Below are 20,378 nucleotides of genomic sequence, written 5' to 3'. Positions count from 1 at the left end.
ATTCTATACAAAGTGCATAGCTATTTTCAAGTATGTAGAGCCCAAGGGGAAGCCCTAGAAAATACCGAAAAAACTTCTAAGACAGCTGAATGCAGCCACAGCATGTGGCCCCACTCCTGCAGTGGATAAAATGCTTCAATATATGTATCTTTGAAACTAGTTTCAAAACTTGTGAAAGATTCTCCTTAAAGTTGCCATAAGTGGGGAATGACTTGAAGGCACACAACAACTACAACAAAATGCAGTTAGTTGAAAATGAAGGGCAGGTGCTTGCCGTTTCAGTTGAAGGGGTGGATTGGGGTGCAGGGTTTGCTCACAAACGGAACATTGTAGTATTCCCAGGCTATGTCTGAGTCCTTGTGTGTCTCACAGGACTTACGTGTCTCTTCCATCTGTCTAGTTTTAGAAAGCTGGCTTGACTTCACTGGAGAATTGGAGCCACCCGATCCCCTCGCACGGCTGCCTCAGCTCAAGCGCCGGATCAAACAGCTCATCTCTGACATGGGAAAAGTTCAGCAGATAGCAACTCTTTGTTCAGTATGACAAAAGGAAGAATAGAGGAAAATACAAGTAGGCTCTTACCGCGAGTTTGTTATGATCCATGAAACTAATAAAAGGGTAATTTTTTTTTAAAAAAAGAAGAAGCTTGAACCACCATCCCTTGCTCTGTGCTGATTGTACCATTATGCTGAAGATCAGAATTGGAAGGAAAGGAAATGTGAAAGTATCAAGGAAGAGTCACACCAGTATGGAATGGATGCCTCCATTGTTTCTCCACTCAGTGGTCTAGACATTTGTGCAATGGATTTATACTACATATTTTCATAGGCAATACCTGAGGTGCAAACCTCAAAACTGATGCTTTTAGATGGCTTAAGGCAATCCATGGAAGAAGGAATGAATTTGCGTTGTTGTCTCTAAGAGATGATAGCAGAAGGGAAGATTTGTACCCTCTGGTATCTTGAAGGATGGGGAAATCCAACAGATTGTCCGTTTCCTCTTGCGCAACAGATATTTCCAAGACAATGAGAAATACTGGCTTCAGTTTTGAAAAGTCATGTTTTCAGTCGTAGCATCTCTTTTAGGCAAAACCTGCTTTTCAGTGCTCTTGTGCTCCTTTTAGAAACTGAAGAAGGATAATGGTCCATCGTGCCAAATAATGCTTTCAAAACTTCTGTGAGTCAGTAGAAGGGTGCTTCTCCCTACTCCCCAACCCTCAGTCCCAACAGAGTCCTCTATATTTTACCAGCAAACGTCCCAGAAGTGTGTATAGTGTTTGTATTACCTGAACGACTGTCTTCAGGGGTTATGGCATCATTTTAAGTGACTTTGTCCTGAATATCTCTGGTTGGCATTAGCAATCTGAAATACTCATCATTCTCAGCTGGACTGAGAACCAAACGTCTGCAGCTGGTAGTCCAATAAGGTCACTTCCATTGCCATCTTTAGACCCTTATAGGGATGGGAGAAGAGGAAGGCAGGAAAAAAATGACAATATGGGGAGTCTTTTTTTGCAGGTCACTCCATGTTGGATGCCAGAAATCTTGGAATGGCTCAGCAGCAGCTGTTTATTTGTCCAAATGAATATTTTCTGTTCGGTTTGAAACAAGAAGTGATGAATGAGGAGAAGATCATTTTCTATCAGTCCAAATCTCTGTGTGTGTTTGCACGCTCATATGTGAAGAGGGGAAGGTAGCTGCTATTCTGAAATAGATATAATAAAAATCTTATCTTTTTAATGAGTTGGCAAAGCATTGTGAAACCAAAGTCAACCTAGTGGCCCTTTTAAAAAAAAGGTTTCTGGACAAAGTCTAGAGACTTCATTTTATTTTTGTTGGCCTGCATTCTTGCACCCAGTGCTGCAATTTACACTTGGGATCTGTATGTGTAAGAAGGAGAAGCACACATACTGCATTCCAGACACATATTTATATTGTCTAGTCTAGTTTTGTTACAATTGACTAAGGCCTTGGTGGTAAAAATGTTTAAAATGCTACCTTTAAACAAGCAATTTCTAAAAGAAACGAGAGAAAGTGAAAATAATGTATGTATAGGTTTTTGAATTTGTAAACAAAGATTTTTAAAAATATATATTAGCTGTTCAAAAGAGGTGTGACTAGTGATAAGCACGATACTTGACCTCTAAGCCTCCTTGACTGCTTCAGTGCTGTGATCCATACAAAAAGCATCAGAGAACTATGTGATGGAAAGGAAACTTGAAGCTCCCCTTGGATAAGAATACAAGCCACTGTACATTATGAATTGTATTTAAATTTGCAGATACACTGTTCTATATGTAAGGTACTGTATGTAAAGCTGTTTATTAAACTATTCTGCATACTCTGTATTCTTGTTCTTCTGTTTGGAGAATTCAGTTTCATCTGGATCGCTTGGTGCCTTTCAGAATATTGAAAAATGAACCATTTTATTGTGGGCTTTGAAGATCGATGCCTAGTAAATTAGTCCATTTTTCAGCTGGGATTAGGGCTACCTACTAGGCTGGTGCATAATTTCGGATTAGATCAGAACTTGTATCTGATTCATTAAATTTGGGCATACGAAGATGAGTTCCAAGGCATGCCGGAAAGATTGGGGGGCGGATTTAGAATTTCAATCACTTACCCATTCTTTTTGTAAATGTTGTGTAAAGTTCATATATCTCCCAAGGTCAGTTTAATTTTCACCATAACCATTTGGTAAGCTGCTTTTAAAATCATTTAAAATTTCAATCCTTTGGCCCCATCTTTGCTGGCGCTGCCATAAGGGAGGCACTTTTGACATGACTCATCACAGTCAGATAAACTATAGTTTGGGAAGTCCAGGCCCCCAATGGTAGAGACTGGAAAAGGTCCTGCCTTAAACTACATTTTCCAGTATGCCTCGGAAGGAGAATGTGCCAATCAGGAGAGGAAAGAGAAAAATTTTCCTCCCCCAAAACAGTTCATTTTTCTGAAAACATTTTTTAAAATCCCGTCAATCAATAGATGTATTAGTATTTCTGAAAGTTGGGGGGAATGATCCCCTGTTATCTTGTGTCGTTGGATAGAAAATTCAAGGAACTAGCTCTTGTAGTTTTGTTATATTGTTTATAAAAATTAACCAAAAATCCATGGATGTCAAACATTCTGAAATTTGGTGGGCTAACACCACTGTAGCAAGTTTCATCAGGATAGCTCAAAATATTGCTTGTACATCACATAGTTTCTAAAGAACACATAAGAGGGTGAACTACAAGATATAACATTTCTCAACAAACTGTTACAAATCCATGTTATCATGTGGTTGCATGTTCACCATTAGAAATAACCCATAGGTGAAATCAGTAGACAATATGTAGCCATCTTCTTTGGGTCTTTTCTCTGACAAAATGAGGATGGTTAATTGTCTCTCCTGGAAGTATCAAGGAGTGGCAAATCCCAGTGTAAATTGCTTGTAGGGTTTCTTGATCTGTAGGGTAACCCCATCACATGGCTAAACATATACAGTACCTCCCTCGTTTTTCGAAACCACCCATGGACATCTGGCCCATTAGTGTTTTCCTGATGTTTTTGATAAGCCGTGTGGTCTCTAGAGAGAGTTCTGGAGACCCTGGACCCATCAAGGTTGTCCGCTCCTTGCGTATACTGTCATAAAGAAAGACTGCAGTCCAATAGTAAAGCACCAGCCTTGCATACGAAAAGCCTCGGTTTCTGGTAAGTAAAGGAAAACATTCTTCCTGAAACCTTGGAGAGTTCCTGCTAGTCAGAGCTAAGTTTGACCAGTGTTTTGATCTCATCGTATGCTAGCTTCCTTGAGCCATGAAAACAATTGTCTACAGTGCAGGTAAAGTTCCTAGATTCCAGGACCTGTCTTTCAGTTTCAGAATATGTCTCTTCTCCAAGCATAGGGTTGAAGAGGAGGGATCTCAGAGTGAAAGCAAACAGAAATTTATGTATATTAAATTTGTCATAACGTCATCAGACGTCTTCCCTTGGTGTCAGATTTAATTTTGATAACTGAGGACCTCCAGTGGTACTAACCTCACATTTCCCAGGAACAGATGGCACCCATTACCATCAAGACCATGTTGACCAACTGAAAACCAGTCTGCATTTTCCAACATCTTAGGATGTGCTTGCTTCTTGCTGTCTGAATAAGAAACCTTTAACTGTGTACTGTTCAGTGGTATAATTGGAGCAAGAGGTAAAGTTTAAATGGTCCTACAGTACCTGGAACTCTGTTGAACCAGCTCCAAGTGAGCTTTAAAAAGTTTTATATACCATATTGGAAAGACGGTATGGCGTGATGGGGTTTAGTGATTAGAGCATTGGACTGTGACTTTGGATCCCGGGTCAGCTATAGAAATCCTTGGGTTACCTTGGTCAACCCTCACTTTCTTGGCCTTAGAGGACAGAAAACCACCTTTGAACAAATCTTATCATGAAAAGGAAAAATGTTAGGTTTATCACATGAATCAGAAATGTCAAAGACACACAACTGCAAGAACATTATTGTTCTAAGTTACTGGAATCCTGTTCCTGCATCCTGATATATAGTCTAAAATAGTGTGAAGGCAATGGATTACATTTGCTCATGAAGACTTAAGCAGGGTCAAGCTTGGAAGGAGGGTCAACCAAGGAATAGCACTTAGGAGTACTCCTAGCTTAAGAACACTTTATGAAATTCATGAACTTGTCATAAGTCAACAGGTGCTTGAAAGCACACATTGATACACATCCATGCAAGTGACAGTGAATCAGCAAATCTGGATTTCCTGAAGACTTGTCATCTTTGATTCTTTGTTTATTCATTTCAGCCCTGGAACTTCAGCATGTTTCACACTCAATCCTTCTTTGGTGCTGCCTCCATAAGTGGTCAGATAATAGCCATCCCACTTGGAGGACAGTGAGGAGAAAAATGGTGGAAAAAAACCCCCAAAACAATGGTGACTTGCTAGGAAACGAAATCTGCGTCATTCAGCCCCTTCACTGCCCAGTCTTCCATTTCAGGAGTCAAGGTATTCAAGTGGCAGCGGCTATAAAAACCTGGTGTGTCAGCAGTGATTCTGCAGGTCAGAAACCCCTTTACTTGGTAAGGGGACCAATCTCCCTGCATCCCATCATGGGTCCCTTACTTTTCAACACCTTGCTTTGCTTTCTGAAGATAGCATCCGCCAACATCTTTGGTAAGTGAATCTATTCTATTATTTAGAATATTGGTCTTTGTGATGTGAAGGCAGATATGGGAGGAAATCAAATCAGTCATTCAGAGACAGTATAATAGTTTAAGGTAACGTAAAACAGGTATAATCTAAAATATATGGGAGGGAATCTAATTCACTCTCTGGATTATCCTTAAATGAGCAGTTGGATAAAGCAGATGATAAGTCATTGGACCTAGCTCTAATAGAAATTGCACAGTATTTAGGAATAAATGGCATAGAACAATGGAAAACATATATCATGGGTGTCACCATTTCCCATTTACTATTTCTTTCACCTATAGCTGGCTTGGAGACTCTGGGATCTTTCTCAAATGCTTTCAGACCAGTGGATAGACCACAGTGTTTGATGATGAAGAATATTAGGCTTATAGCATTTGTTGTTCATTCGTTCAGTCGTTTCAGACTCTTCGTGACCTCATGGACTAGCCCATGCCAGAGCTCCCTGTTGGCTGTCACCACCTCCAGCTCCTTCAAGGTCAATCCAGTCACTTCAAGGATCCCATCCATCCATATTGCCCTTGGTCGGCCCCTCTTCCTTTTTCCTTCCATTTTCCCCAGCATAATTGTCTTCTCTAAGCTTTCCTTTCTTCTCATAATGTGGCAAAAGTACTTCAACTTGGCCTCTACTATCCTTCCCTTCAATGAGCAGTCAGACTTTATTTCCTGAAATATGGACTGGTTGGATCTTCTCACATTGGAGACTGCTAAATAGTTGAAACACGGTGTTTGCATGTCTTTAAGTGTGACGTAGGGAGTGATTTCAAACTGCAGTAATTGCAGATTTTCCAGTGTAGGTTTCCATATTTGAATGTAGAAAACAAGTAAGCTAGGCTAAGCATCTCCATTAAGACAAGGTACTTGCATTAAAGATCATTCTAGCTGGAGTGTAACTGCTTCGTTTCATGCTCTCCAGCATTACACACAGGAGGGAAGAGGGAGGTGGATAGACAAGTAGGGATATTTTAACAGCAGGTGAAAAGGTGGAATGAAAGAAGAGCATTTGAGGTTGTCCTATATACTCAATAGATTGCAATCAGGAGAGAAAAGGGAGAAAACCATAAGTGTCATGCAGGATCACACCACAGATCTGTATCATTCAGAATTATGGGAAGTCCATACATAGGATGTACATGCAGACATGCCTTCTGGCTTGGGCCTCCCTAGAATTGACTCATCAAGGTTTGTTGTCCCTAAAAGTGGACAATTTATCAATTTATACCAGTGGTTCTCAACCTGGGGTCCCCAGATGTTTTTGGCCTTCAACTCCCAGAAATCCTAACAGCTGGTAAACCGGTTGGGATTTCTGGGAGTTGTAGGCCAAAAACATCTGGGGACCCCAGGTTGAGAACCACTGATTTATACCAATCATAATTAGTAACCACCGATATTCTCTAATATCAGTAGAGTCAGTCCAAATCAAAATTGATGTTAAGTAATTGGAATGCTTATATGTACGATCAAGTGTTGTTAGACATTACGGGAATTATGACGAACTATGTAACAAGAACGAACAATCAGAAGGACATTACAAATAGATGGAAAGTCTACTTCAAGTGGGTTAAAAATGGAGGAGCCAAATATAACAAATAGAAAGACTTTACCAGTGGCGGGATCTGTAAGATTAGTAGAAATATACTGTGCTTAAGGAGGGAGGGAGGGAAAAATATAGGAAGATTTGGAAGATAAATGTTAAAGAAAGAGAAGTACTATTGTGATGATTATGATTATAAAATTCAATAAAAATTAATAAAAATTAGAGTCAGTCCTCCACATTTGCAAATTTAACTTTTGTGGATGTGATTATTCATAGTTTGATTAATATCTTCTGTCAAGGTATCTTTAACTCCTCCAGCATGACTTTACGGTGGAAGCTGAACAGAGGACCTAGAAGTTCCTTAAGATAACACTTCCCTAGACACTTGTAGGCCCTCAAACATGATTCAATGGTCTGCTTCCTGCAGACACACACAGAAAGACCAAGAGATTGTCATCTGTTGCCAAGATTAATATTATGCGGCGTTCCCACTCCCAGTCTATGGCTTACATTTCACAAATTAGTTTTCTCTTGGGTAACAAAGGTGCCCTAACTCCAAATGAAAGTAAGTGACTGCCCTGCTGCATGTGGTTGAGAAGATCCCTTAAAATAACAGTTCTCTTTCATGGTATTTAGAGTACCAGGCAGAAACTCAGCCTCTTCGACCTTGTGAACTTCAGAGGGAGAAGGCCTTTCAAGGAGGAGAAGACTATGTTCCACAGTGCGCAACAGAAGGACATTTCAGGTAATGTTCTTGTAGCAGAGCAGCAGATTCTAGGCAAGCAGATGATGAATATTCCTCCAATCACTCACCCCTCCCTGCAAATTCACCAATGTTTCAGTGCAGAACATCCCAGTTTTTTTGCTTGCTCATAATGTAATCTGGGATCTTCTGGATAATCATTGGGCTATGTTCTCTACTTAGTATGGTTTCCACACTCCACTTGCAAGGCACCCACTATGACTGATAGAAAAGAGAGCATCTACACTGTAGAATTAATGCAGTTTGGCACCACTTTAACTGCTACGACTCAATGTTGTGGAAAGATAGGAGTTATCATTTGATGAGGCACCACCACTATCTGGTAGACAAGGGTAAAAGCTTGTAAAACTACAACTCTCCAGATTTCATAGCAGTGAGCCATTGCAATTAAAGTCATACCAAACTGCATTAGTTATATAGTATAGATGTACATGAAGTCCTGGGATAGTTGAAAGAATCATAACTTTTTGGAATGTTGTTGGGTGTTAATGGGTTATCTCACATTAATGTCAACATAGGAAAAAATCCCTGCAAGTAAAAACACAACACATAATACGAAGAACCATTTTATTTTACCCTGATCCTTACTGAATGATATTATGCTTGCTGGGAGCCTTATGATTTTCCCTTCAAAAATGTAATTTCTTACATCTATATTTAAAAGTGATACAGGCAGTATCACTTCAGGACAGTTACACAAAATCCTGCCTCACTGTGCTGGCTGCGTATCTCAGCTTTTCTCAGATTTCCCCATAGGTAGTAGGGTTATGGTACTTTTAACATAGGTTTAGGCCAAGAGTGAGGAGACTTTTTTTAGCATGGGAGAGATTCAGTTATTAGTCACATCCTTGGGAGCTACATTTCTATAATGGTCAGAGTGAAGAGTTCACCTTAAAGCTCTTATTCTTGGCCATAAACCCTTAGGAGAGTTTCTACAAAATTGGGAAACTGCCAAATAATGGTGTTAGTGGGGAATTGAGGTAATGGGAAAGTTAAGAAGGACAGGAGAGCAGAATTACGTCCTATGGATGGTGGTTCCCCAACATGGTCTTAGATCATGCATGGGCAAATTAAGGCCCCGGAGGCGGATATAGCCCCCTGGGCACCTACCTCAGGCCCTCCTCATTTTCCCTGTCCTCTTGACATAAGGACACATAGCAGCAGAGGGACCTCCAGAGCATACTCAGCCACAACTTGTCAGTGAAGGAGGATGGGAAGGAGGATTGGGGCAGTTGCCATGTATCCTGCCTTACTCCCCACATAAGGATGGGATGAGCAGCCCCATCCTTACGCTGGGAGGACAACATGTGGATGACCCAGGCCCTGCCTGCCCCCTCCTCATCCTGTCTTTTCCCAGGCCCTCCCCATTCAGCATGTGCCCAACTGGCCTCCCTCCTGGCCCGGCCCTCCATTGCGGTCCCAAGGCAAAAAAGTTTGCCCATTCCTGTCTTAGATGGTCGACAACTTTGGAAAGTGGGTTGCTGTATTTTTTCCGGACTGTATGGCCATGTTCCAGAAACATTCTCTCTTGAGGTTTCACCTGCATCTACGGCAGGCATCCTCAGAGGTTGTGAGGTCTGGAAAGTGTTTTGGAAAGTGTTCATATTCCTTAGGAATATGGATAGTAACAAAACATAACTCAAATGGATTGCTATATGTGCCTAGTCATGCTGTGGATTTCTGTCTTGACTTTTAGGAATGTACAGTGCAATAAGAAGACTGACATTTGCTGGTGTGTAGATGACAAAGGAGCTGAGGTTGCAGGAACCAAGCAGACGGGATCTCCTACTGCTTGTAAGTCAACCACATTTCCATTTTTACAGTTCTGAAGGCAAATCATCCAGTATGACATTTCTCAGTGTGTGTGTAGATCATATTTGGAGAAAGAAGTAAATGGGGCCATAATCAAGTTGGGCATGGTTAGATATCTACTTTTGCTAAGACTAAAGATCAAAGCTTGGAAAGGTTTTCCTTCCTTCCTTGCTCAGTTGCTTGGTTGCTTCCAGAATACTTGACAGCTTCTGGAAAAAGTAACCTCTTCCACACCATGATCCATCAACAGTCCCCTATCTCCTTTCAATGGCTCTTCTCAAGTTGCTGTTTATTTATTTGCACCTTGGCTACTGCTATCAATTGCCCACTTACCTTCCTGCTAGCTTTCTCTCTCTGGCACTTCTTGGCAACAGAAGAGAAGGAAATCTAACTGCAGCAACCAACAGCTATGGCAGCAAAGAGCCTTCTTGTATGGCTGATCTAAAAGCTGGAGCCAAAAGTATAACCAATAATTTCCTCTGGGAAGAAAAAACTGACTGTTACTAATGTAAAGTTTTTAACATGTCCTGTTATCAATTTAATAGCATTTCTCCAAACTCTGCCTGCATTTACCATACCCTTTAACCATCAATGAAAACTGGGACAGAGATCATCAGAGAAAGGTGACCAAAATGGTAAAAGATCTGGAAGACTGCCATATGAGAAAAGTCTTAGGGAGTTGGTTATGCTTAATTTGGAGAAGGGAAGGTTAAGATAGGATATGATGGGTATGTTGAACTATTTGAAATATCAGATTGAGGAAGGAGCACACTTATCTCTGCTGTTCCAGAAACCAAGACACAGATCAATGGATCTAAATTACAGGAAAAGAGATTCCACCTAAACATTAGGAAGAATTTCCCGAGACTAAGAGCTGTTTGACTTCTTTGGTGTGTGGTGGGGACTCCTTCTTTGAAGATTTTTAAACAGAGTGCTTTTACTGTATTTCTACATGGCAGAATGGGGATGGATTGTATGTCACTTGTGGTCACTTCCAACCCTATGATTTTATGATTTCTAGGTGGGCATTGATTTCTGAAAGCATAAAAAAATCTTATTCCTGATGCTTCTTCTGTCTGCCACAGGTTTATCCTTCTGCCAGCTACAGAAGCAGCAGATCCTGGTCAGCCGCTACATCAATAGCAGCCTCACTTCCTACATCCCTCGGTGCCTGGATTCTGGTGCTTTTGACCCAATCCAGTGTGATGTACGCTTGGAACAGTGCTGGTGTGTGGATGTTGAAGGCATGGAGATTTATGGCACAAGACAGAAAGGGAAGCCAAGACGATGTAAGTTGTGCTGCGTTAAAAGAGAATTATATACTGAAACCGTAACAGCTTCCTTTCTGGGTCTTTCCAACCACATTCAATTCATCATGTTCATTCATGTTCTGGTCACTACACTTTCTCTTTACCAATACATCAAAATTCCCAGGTATCTTGTGCTCCCACATAGCCAGGTAGGCAAGTGAATATAAACACGGATCTAATTGTTGTAATTCAGCCTGTGACTGTGATTGATGTTCATGATGGGAATGGGGGTGAACGTTTTCTCTGGGTCCGGGTCTGTTGGGAACTGGGCTGGAACTGAGTTAAGCCCAGACGAGACGTCCGAGTTGTTTCATGAAGATTCACAAAGTCACATTCCTGGGAGAGGCCCTCAACAGTCTTTCTCTGAGAAACTGTCTTCTGAAGATGAATTATCAGGTGTAGAAGTTCATGAGAGTGAAGATAGAAAGCAAGTCCTATGTAAACAGAAGCACAATTCACAGGCAAAAGCGAGTCCTTTGTCTTGTCTGCAGGAAAATAGAGATAACTAACCTTTATCTGGTTGTAAGGGTCAGAGAAATGCTTTCCTTTCAATTCTGGGGTCAAGAAAAGCTTTATATTGATACAAGTGGGAGAGTTCCTTAGTCTCAGCAATGTTGAAATTTCATGATGGTCTTGTTTCCAAGTGCTCCTAGTTTCATGTACCAAGTTTTGTCAGACTCCTGATCTATGGATTTTCATGCTGCCTTGTTCTATTGATTTTGTACCTTGAATCTTGTGTTTTATCTTGTGCCTTGAAGCTCATGGACTATTCTTTATCTTGGAACTATACTATTTTTACCATTTTTACTGCATTGCTTACATTTATTCTTCAATAAACTACTGATTTTACCAAGCTGGTGTGGTGTTTAAGGTCAGAGGTGTTCCTGCTCTGGTGTGCAACAGTAATGTCTTTACTCATTAGGCCCTGGGAAATGTGAAATCCGAGACCGGCGCATTCTGCACGGTGTGGGAGAAAAGAGCCCACCCCAGTGCTCAGATGATGGGGAATTTCTGCCTGTTCAGTGCAAGTTCATCAACACTACAGACCGGATGGTCTTTGATCTTGTTCACCATTTCAACAGGTACGGAGAATGTTCTCAATAGCATGTGTCTGGATCCATTGGCCATAAATAGGATGATGCTAAACGGGACATATTTTCTCATATTATTTTATATTTAACTTGTGGTTGATTCTATTGCTAACAATAGATGAGATTCATATAGGGTGTCATTTGAACCCTTGTGGTTGCTCTGTGACTTGACAGAAGTGATGACAAAGTCATTCAATACTCAGTTCCACTGAGTTTCTCTGAACTTTTTCTTTCTATTCTTTGGTTGTGAGACTGGATACATCTACACTGCAGTATTAATGCAGTTTGAGACACTTTAACTGCCATGGCTTAATACTATGGAATTTTGGGATTTATAGTATAATGAAAAGCTCTCACAATCAGGAAGTTCTTCCTCATGTTCAGGTGGAATCTCCTTTCTTGTATTCTGAAGCCATTCTTCTGCCTCCTAGTCTCCAGGGCAGCAGAAAACAAGATTTTTTAATGTTAAGATATATTTTCCCCACTATATAAACATCTTTAAAAATGGGGTGCATTTTACAATTGCGGGTGCTATATATAGATATATCTGTTGGTGCTACTCATATTACAATCAATGACATCTTATAATCGAAGAAATATGGTATTTCTACACACATATACAGAAAAGTAGGAAATATTGATCATTGCCACCAGAGGGCAGGATAGTATTGATACCTCTGTGCCTAGTGAAAATATTTCTCCAGTCAATAGACTCCAATCCAAACATAGAACAACATTGATTGCTCTTTTTCTTCTGCTATTCTGCCTTTTCAACATAATACTGACCCTTTGGAGGTCAGCATTATGGATACTGTGTTTTGGCTGGTCCAAAGAGTCATAGAATCATAGAATCAAAGAGTTGGAAGAGACCTCATGGGCCATCCAGTCCAACCCCCTGCCAAGAAGCAGGAATATTGCATTCAAATCACCCCTGACAGATGGCCATCCAGCCTCTGTTTAAAAGCTTCCAAAGAAGGAGCCTCCACCACACTCCGGGGCAGAGAGTTCCACTGCTGAACGGCTCTCACAGTCAGGAAGTTCTTCCTCATGTTCAGATGGAGTCTTGTACATGTTGCTGGCACTGTGTATATATGTCCCTTCATGCCACTTCTAATTAACCATGGGGATACATGGGATCAAGTGACTTAACTTGACATATTGCTGCCTTTCCCATGCCAAACCAACTCATCTCAGTGCCTTTGGAGAGTTTAAATGTTAGGCAAAGAATGACTCCCCTAGAAATGTTGAGACAAGGCCACCAGTTAATCAGAGGTCCTAATGGATAAATTTCCCTTTTAGATTCCCGGATGTCTTTCGAACATTTAGTTCTTTCAGGAGTGTCTTTCCAGAAATCTCTGGCTACTGTTATTGTGCAGACAGTCTAGGGCGGGAACAAGAAGATACAGGTTGGTACTCCTGTAATATGCTATCCTGTCTATCCTATAGTATCTATCCTTTGCACAAGTCTTTAGAGATAAAAATATTTTTATTTTGGTGAAAAGCTTGGAAGAAGAGAGAACTGTGTTTTTCATTTTCCTTTCCAGGTTTGGAAATGCTGCTTGAGAATGTTTACGACACAGTTTTTGCATCACTGGAGCAGGTCCCTACTTTTAGCGAAACTAAAAGGATCTTGTATAGGATCTTGCAGAGACGTTTTCTGGGAGTACAGCTGGCTACAACCGGACGATTCAGATGTATGTGGTCTAATGTTTTGGAGGGCTAGAAAGCATGATAAGATTCAAGGCTGGTCCAAGACTTTTTTGTCACCTAAGGTGGAGGACAAGATACCCTGTGCCTATCCCTTGTACAAAAGCCAGTTGGACAGTTCATTGCCTTCAACATTGAGTGTCATGCAAAGCAGGACCTCTACTATAGGTGTAATAATAAAAGCATAAAATATTAGAGTTGGGCAGGACCCCATGGGCCACCTTTATAACAGCAGCATTTCTTAGGGGACACTTCCATTTTCTATTGGTTTCATTATACAAGTTAATTAAGGCAAGTGTTCTGTCGCTGCTGGGCCTGTATTTGGTTGGCTTTAAATATAGGATGTGTAACCTTTGCCCAGCGGGAAGCCAGGGACCTAAGAAGTTCTCAGAAGTTTCCACTACAAAAGAGTCTTGATATGGCTTGAAAAAATACAACAAAGTCTTTTATTAATGAATCAAACAGGTACTTCAAAGCTTTCTTGATAAAGAATTAGTTCTCTCAATCTTGCCCACAGGGGACAGGCACTATCTTCAATAACTTTCTCTAAAGGAAAATTCCCCCTTTTTCAACTTTTCCCAAGGCTGACTAAAATCCAACCCTCACTGATGTGGGTTCCGCTGCCAGGCCGAACTGCTTCTTGAGTGCTGAGAGGACCTACCAGCAAGGCAATGGATGTTCTCCAGTTGGAGTTCTTTTGACCTTAAGGCTGTCTTCCTGGAAACTCTCAAGGCTTTGGAAGGCTTCCCTGGAGTTCTTAGGAGATTCTTAAAGCTGTTCTCCCCTGGAGATTCTGTTAGAGTTTCTGTGACCCTGGAATTCTTAAAGGTTGAAGTCTTTGTACAGGGGAAGCAACACACATCCTATACATTGGTTAACCTGGCTGAAACTAACTAGCAAAATGGCTCACTTCCCTTCCAAAGCCCAAAAAGGCAGCAGGACTAGGGAACCTAATGATAATTGACAGGTGGCTTGCCCTATGATTGCAGCCAAAAGAAGCCACCTATATGCAGAGCCCCTGAAACTTAGAACTACAACAAACATTCAATGCAAAGCAAACAAAATTGGAGCTCCTGGTACAGCTGTACCTGCACAGCAAGTACTCACACTGACGAATAGTAGGGCCTGAACAAATAGCATGGATGAGATAGAAAGTTTTGTGGGAAATATTCTGAAATTTACTTTCAGAGCAAAGGGGCTGCAGAGATTACTTGAAACTTTCCACTAGTTTAAGATTTGCTCCTGATGCTGACAGGATCAATATTCCAGGCTCAGCAAATGAGACCCAATAGTCTCTCTTTTCCAGAATCATTGAAGAAAAATCCATAAGAAAGCTTGTAGCACCCAAACTGTAGAACTAGCTCCATTTAAATTCAGTGTAGAAATGTAAATCTTCACCAAGTTTCATCGGTCTAGACCAGTGCTTCTCAACCTGTGAGTACCCAGATGTTTTGGCCTTCAGCTCTCAGAAATCCTAATAGCTGGTAAACTGGTTAGGATTTCTGAGAGTTGTAGGTCAAAACACCTGGGGACCCACAGGTTGAGAACCGCTATTCTAGAAGAAAGAAGACAAATAATTTTTGTTATCTAGAACTTATTCTGTGCAAGATTGATTACCTTTAAAGCCCTAAATGGCTTGGAGCCAGGCTCCAATCACATCTCCAATCGCAACCAGCCCAGACATGGCTGGTGGGAATGAGATATTGGGCCTTCTCCATGGTCGCCCCCCACCTCTGGAACTCTCTCCCTAAAGAAATAAAGCTGCCCCCCTCCCTCCTCTCCTTTAAAAAATAACTGAAGACCTGTCGAAGGCTTTCATGGCCAGAATCACTGGGGTTGTTGTAGGTTTTTTCGGGCTATATGGCCATGTTCTAGAGGCATTCTCTCCTGACGTTACTCCTGCATCTATGGCAAGCATTCTCAGAGATAGGATGCTCTGAGGATGCTTGCCATAGATGCAGGTGAAACGTCAGGAGAGAATGCCTCTAGAACATGGCCATATTGCCTGAAAAAAACCTATAACAACCCAACTGAAGACCTACTTTTGCTCACTAGCATATGGAGAGGAGGAGAAATAGATGGTTGAGAGATCACTGCCGGGCCTCTGGTTGAGAACTATATTATTATTATTATTATTATTATTATTATTATTATATGTGGTTGATTTGTACAGGAAACTGAATTTTCTCAATAAAAGTACATTTCAGCATAGAAAAAATGATTCCTGTGCAGAAAATGCTATTTTCTATGTAAATCAACTATGTGTGAATATAATGCGAAATAATCCCCAAATTGCAAAGATTTTTGTAAGTCCAGGAGTCTTCTCGTTCACTTTCCCAACACTTAAAAAACATTTTTGAATATTTTCCCCTCTATAGTTCAGTGGCCCCACGGCGTATGGTCAACCTCCATCCATGAATGGCTCAGGTGATAAAAATTGTGAATAGGATTTTATATTTAAATGCAGATTGGCGTCACTGTATTGACAATAGCCACTATGATAAGCTGAATGTAGGTGGGAAAAATTATCTGGCAAATAAATTGATAGGTTGTAAAGATATGTGTGCTTAATTGGAATGCCTCCAAGTATGTGGAACAAGGTGTATGCAAGTGTTTGTCAATACAGTATTGGTACTTGGTGACAGATATATAGTAAACACAAACACATCCGCTTGCTAGTCCCAACTGGAATTCTGTGCTGTAGGTCCACTACTATACATTAACTAAGCACTGCAAAACTCTAAGAGTGTCACTAAGATATTAGAAGATTCTCTCCTGGCATGTTCTCTAGTTGTATTATTATTATTATTATTATTATTATTATTATTATTATTATTAAACTTTATTTGTACCCCGCTAGCATCTCCCGAAGGACTCCATGCGGCTTACAAAGGCCAAGGCCTCAACACACAATATAACAATACAAAACATAAGGCAAATTAAAAGCAATTAAAGCAATATAAACAACAAGCAATAAACAATACACTAAGACACAATAGAACTTGGCCGGGCCAGAGTAATGGGTACAGGATTAAAAGTGCTGATGTGACAGGTGGTATATAAGGCTTATAGGGCAAGTGCAGAGTGCGATGTGCAGCAATCTTAGTTTTATGAGACTTGGCATTGGAGATTTCCTAATCTGGGAAGGCACATCAGAACAGCCAGGTCTTCAAGTTCTTTCTGAAGACTGTCAATGTAGGGGCCTGTCTAAGATCTTTGGGGAGGGTGTTCCAGAGTCGGGGGGGGGGCACCACAGAAAAGGCCCTGTCTCGTGTCCCTACCAAACGTGCTTGCGACACAGGCGGGATCACGAGCAGGGCCTCTCCAGATGACCGAAGTGAACGCGTGGGTTCGTAATGCTAACATTAAAGTGTATATGAAAACCATTTTCTTTATTTCAAAGTTTGATTTATATTTCTGCTCTAGGCCCAACCAAGTGTGAAAAAGAAAGATTCACTGCCATTCGTTTTGAAGAGAAATATAGGCCATTATGTGATGACACAGGAGCCTATGAGCCAACACAGTGTCAACTGGATGGAGAGTGTTGGTGTGTGGACACTGAAGGACAGGAGCTCCCTGCAACACGAAGTAAAGGGCAGCGCCCAGTCTGTGGTATGTAAAACCAATCATAGAATTGATCCATGGAGCCATTAGAACTATACTCCAGCCCCAAGAGAGGAATGTTCAAGTCATTATTTTCTTGAAGATGCCTATGAATTCCTCTGGACAATAATTCATCCAAGTACTTTTTTTGTCTTTGCTTAGGTGAACAACGTAGTTGTGTGGTTGAGAGACAACAGTCTCTGTCCAGGCTCTTTTATGGCCCCATTGGACACTTCAGTCAACAGAGTTTCTTCTCTACTGCCCAAGATTCACAAAATACAGCTGTGTCCTCAAGATCTTGTCCTCCTTCATTCAAGGAGCTATTTGTGGATTCTGGCCTGCTCTCCTCCATCCTAGAAAATCCAAGTTCTGAAATCATCACTTTTGAATCCATCCTTAGTGAAGCAATTGGAGGGATGTTTCCTTCAAGAGAGCTCACCCAGGTTGCTCTTCAGTTCACCAGCAACCCCAAGCGTTTCCAGGAAAATCTTTTTGGAGGAAAGTTTCTGAAGAACCTCATCCAGTTTAACTTCACAGGAGCCATTGGCCCTAATGGCAAGTTTAATTTGGATCAGTATTTTCAGAAGATATTAGAGATGAGAGGTGGTTTTTTTGAACTTGCTGAACTACTTTCCCTGGAAGAACCACAGAAGAAGTTCAATCTGAGCCAGACTCTTGTAGACAGTTTTGGCCGCTCTGTCAACTTGCAGGACAATCAAAACACAGTCAGGTTTCTATCTTCCCTCCTTGAAGCCCCAGAATTTTTCACATTTCTGCAACATTTGATTTCGGTTCCAGAAAGTATTGCCCAAGATTTAGGTGAAGTTGCAAGCCTAGTGCTGAAATCCAAAGGCTGCACAGAACAGACCAATGACTTGTTTGTCCCAGCTTGCACAGAAGAAGGAAAATACAAGGAAATGCAATGTTATGCAGGGGATTGCTGGTGTGTGGACCCAAGTGGCAAAGAAATCCCTGGGAGCAAAGTACGTGGGACACAGTTGAGGTGCCCAACAACCTGTGAAAAAGAAAGGGCAAGTCTACAGCAGTTGAAAAATAGCCAGCCAGCAGGCTCTGAACTGTTTGTACCCTCATGTACTCAAGAAGGACAGTTCTTGCCACTTCAGTGCCATGGAAGGAATTGTTTCTGTGTCAATTCAGAAGGCAGGACTATTCCAGGAAAAGATACCAACACTGGAGGTCCCGTGCAGTGTAAGTTTTATCATCAATAGTTTTCCTTTTGTCTTCCTTTTTTGTTTTGTGATAGTGGTATAACTTAAATCAGTAAAGGAGAGGGGGTCATAAAAGAATCCAGTTAAGCCAGCACTTCCATGAAATGTTATTTTCTCCTTTGGCACATTTATTTATTTTATTTATTTACAGTATTTAATAGGCATGGTTAGGTACTGTCGGAATCTTCGTAATTCAGAATAAATTTGGAAAAATTACCTTTTCAAAGTGATTTTGAAATTTTCAAGAAAACCAGAAGTCAGTTTGCCTTTCTGAAGCCTTTTCCTCCATTCTTGTTATGACTCATGAATTGAGTCGGAAATGATTCAGTTTTTCCCTGCTTCTTGTCCCTGGCCTTGCTGAAGCCAGAGAAGCCAGTTTTAAACCAGAGAAGAAAATAATTTACTCCACTTACTTTTCCCGCTTCTGGTCCCTGGCCTCGGCTCAAGCCAGAGAAGCCAGTTTTAAACTAGAAAAGGAAAGAATTTCCTCCTCTTGCTTTTCCCCGCTTCTGGAGTAAAACAACACTTTCAACAGGAAATAACACTTTCAACCCATTAATGAAAGGATTCAGAAGTCTTGGAAGTTTCAAAAAGGTTTGAACATTTGTTTTCTGTGAAAATCAGAATTGACTTTAGAATTGAACCACCACCCAAAACCAGTTTTGAACCATTTTTTAAAAATCAAACAAGTCTGGTATTTATATTCTGCCATTCTTACTCCGAAGGAGACTCAGGGCAGATCACAGAACATATATATATGACAAGCATTTGGTGCCATTTTATACACAACAAGACAGACAATTATATATGAGGAATATATATTAGCTTTCCCCATCTTTGGGCATCTTGGAAAGTGTTATGCTCAGTTCTGGTCACAGGGGGTGGCTTTATTGGGAGAAGAAGTACTGATCAAAAATAGCTGATGGTGTTTTGCAGTCTAAGGTGGAACAGCAGATGGCCATGTCAAAACAAATAGGAAGAAATGCAGCTCTAAGTCGCATAAACATGTCTTTGTTCTACTGGAATTCCCAGATTTTTCTTTCTTCTGCCAAAAAATATGGGGCAAGTTTCCTTTCCTGGAAGCCCCAATGGGTTGTGTTCACCTTTTAAATAGGAGCCCCTGGTGGCGCCATGGGTTAAACCCCTGTGCCGGTAGGACCGAAGACTGATAGGTCGCAGGTTCGAATCCAGGGAGAGCATGGATGAGCTCCCTCTATCAGCTCCAGCTCCTCATGCGGGGACATGAGAGAAGCCTCCCACAAGGATGGTAAAAACATCCGGTGTCCCCTGGGCAACATCCTTGCAGACGGCCAATTCTCTCACACCAGAAGCAACTTGCAGTTTCTCAAGTCGCTCCTATCACGACTTTTTAAATAGATCTCTTTTATCAGATGCCCCCTCAGTGTGGGACATATTGGAGGTCACAGGGGGGGGGGGGGGGAAGGGGGGGAGATAAGTCTCCAAATGCTTATTTAGTGAAATAGTGTGTCCAGTTCTGGGCACCACAATTTGAGAAAGATATTGACAAGCTAGAATGTGTCTAGAGGAGGACAACTAAAATGGTAAAAGTTCTGGCAACCATGAATCCCTATGAGGAGCAGATTAGGCCCCTTCCACACTGTTCCTATATCCCAGGATCTGATCCTAGATTATCTGATTTAAACTGGATTATATAAGTCTCCACTATCAGATAATTTGGGATAAGAAGATAATGTGGGATCAGATCCTGGGATACAGGGGCAGTGTGGAAGGGGCCTTAGAGAGCAGTTTAGGTTTAGCTATGAAAAGAGAAGGTTAAGAGGGGACATGATAAATATTAGGCATGGTTAGGTTCGGTCGGAATCTTCGTAATTCGGAATAAATTTGGAAATATTTGCTTTTTGAAGCGATTTCGAAGTTTTTAAGGAAACCGGAAGTCCCTTTGCCCTTCCGAAGGTTTTTCCGCCATTTGTGTTACAAAGCAGTAAGTGAGTCAGAAATTATTCAGCTTTTCCCCGCTTCTGGCCTCGAGCTTCGGAAGCGTTTTAAAACAAACTGGATGAATTTCCTGCCTTTTCTCTCCCCTCGTTTCTGGTCTTGAGCCTGGGAAGCGTTTTAAAGCAAACGATGAATTTCATCCCTTTGCT

The 20,378-nt window shown here is 41.2% G+C and overlaps 2 protein-coding genes across 8 annotated transcripts in view; both read left to right on the top strand.

Annotated features, from left to right (window-relative positions):
• Positions 1 to 2,347, top strand: part of PHF20L1 (PHD finger protein 20 like 1) — a 66,235-nt gene extending 63,888 nt beyond the window's left edge. For all 7 annotated transcript variants that reach the window (XM_060775888.2, XM_060775891.2, XM_060775894.2 and 4 more), the window contains one exon: positions 401 to 2,347. In XM_060775888.2, coding sequence (XP_060631871.2) covers positions 401 to 543 — 143 coding nt within the window. In that variant the 3' untranslated portion in view covers positions 544 to 2,347. The remainder of the gene's footprint in view (positions 1 to 400) is intronic.
• Positions 2,348 to 5,044: 2,697 nt separating this feature from the next.
• The window catches only part of TG (thyroglobulin), a 197,148-nt gene continuing 181,814 nt past the window's right edge, over positions 5,045 to 20,378 (top strand). The window contains exons 1-9 of the mRNA XM_067467011.1: positions 5,045 to 5,164; positions 7,374 to 7,482; positions 9,197 to 9,294; positions 10,398 to 10,601; positions 11,545 to 11,704; positions 13,013 to 13,119; positions 13,258 to 13,407; positions 16,847 to 17,032; positions 17,186 to 18,232. Of these exons, the coding sequence (XP_067323112.1) occupies positions 5,101 to 5,164; positions 7,374 to 7,482; positions 9,197 to 9,294; positions 10,398 to 10,601; positions 11,545 to 11,704; positions 13,013 to 13,119; positions 13,258 to 13,407; positions 16,847 to 17,032; positions 17,186 to 18,232 (2,125 nt within the window). The 5' untranslated portion in view covers positions 5,045 to 5,100. The remainder of the gene's footprint in view (positions 5,165 to 7,373; positions 7,483 to 9,196; positions 9,295 to 10,397; positions 10,602 to 11,544; positions 11,705 to 13,012; positions 13,120 to 13,257; positions 13,408 to 16,846; positions 17,033 to 17,185; positions 18,233 to 20,378) is intronic.

This window comes from Anolis sagrei, chromosome 4 (assembly GCF_037176765.1).
Source record: "Anolis sagrei isolate rAnoSag1 chromosome 4, rAnoSag1.mat, whole genome shotgun sequence".
Classification (NCBI taxonomy): Eukaryota; Metazoa; Chordata; class Lepidosauria; order Squamata; family Dactyloidae; genus Anolis; species Anolis sagrei.
This window is presented reverse-complemented; position numbering and strand designations above follow the sequence as displayed.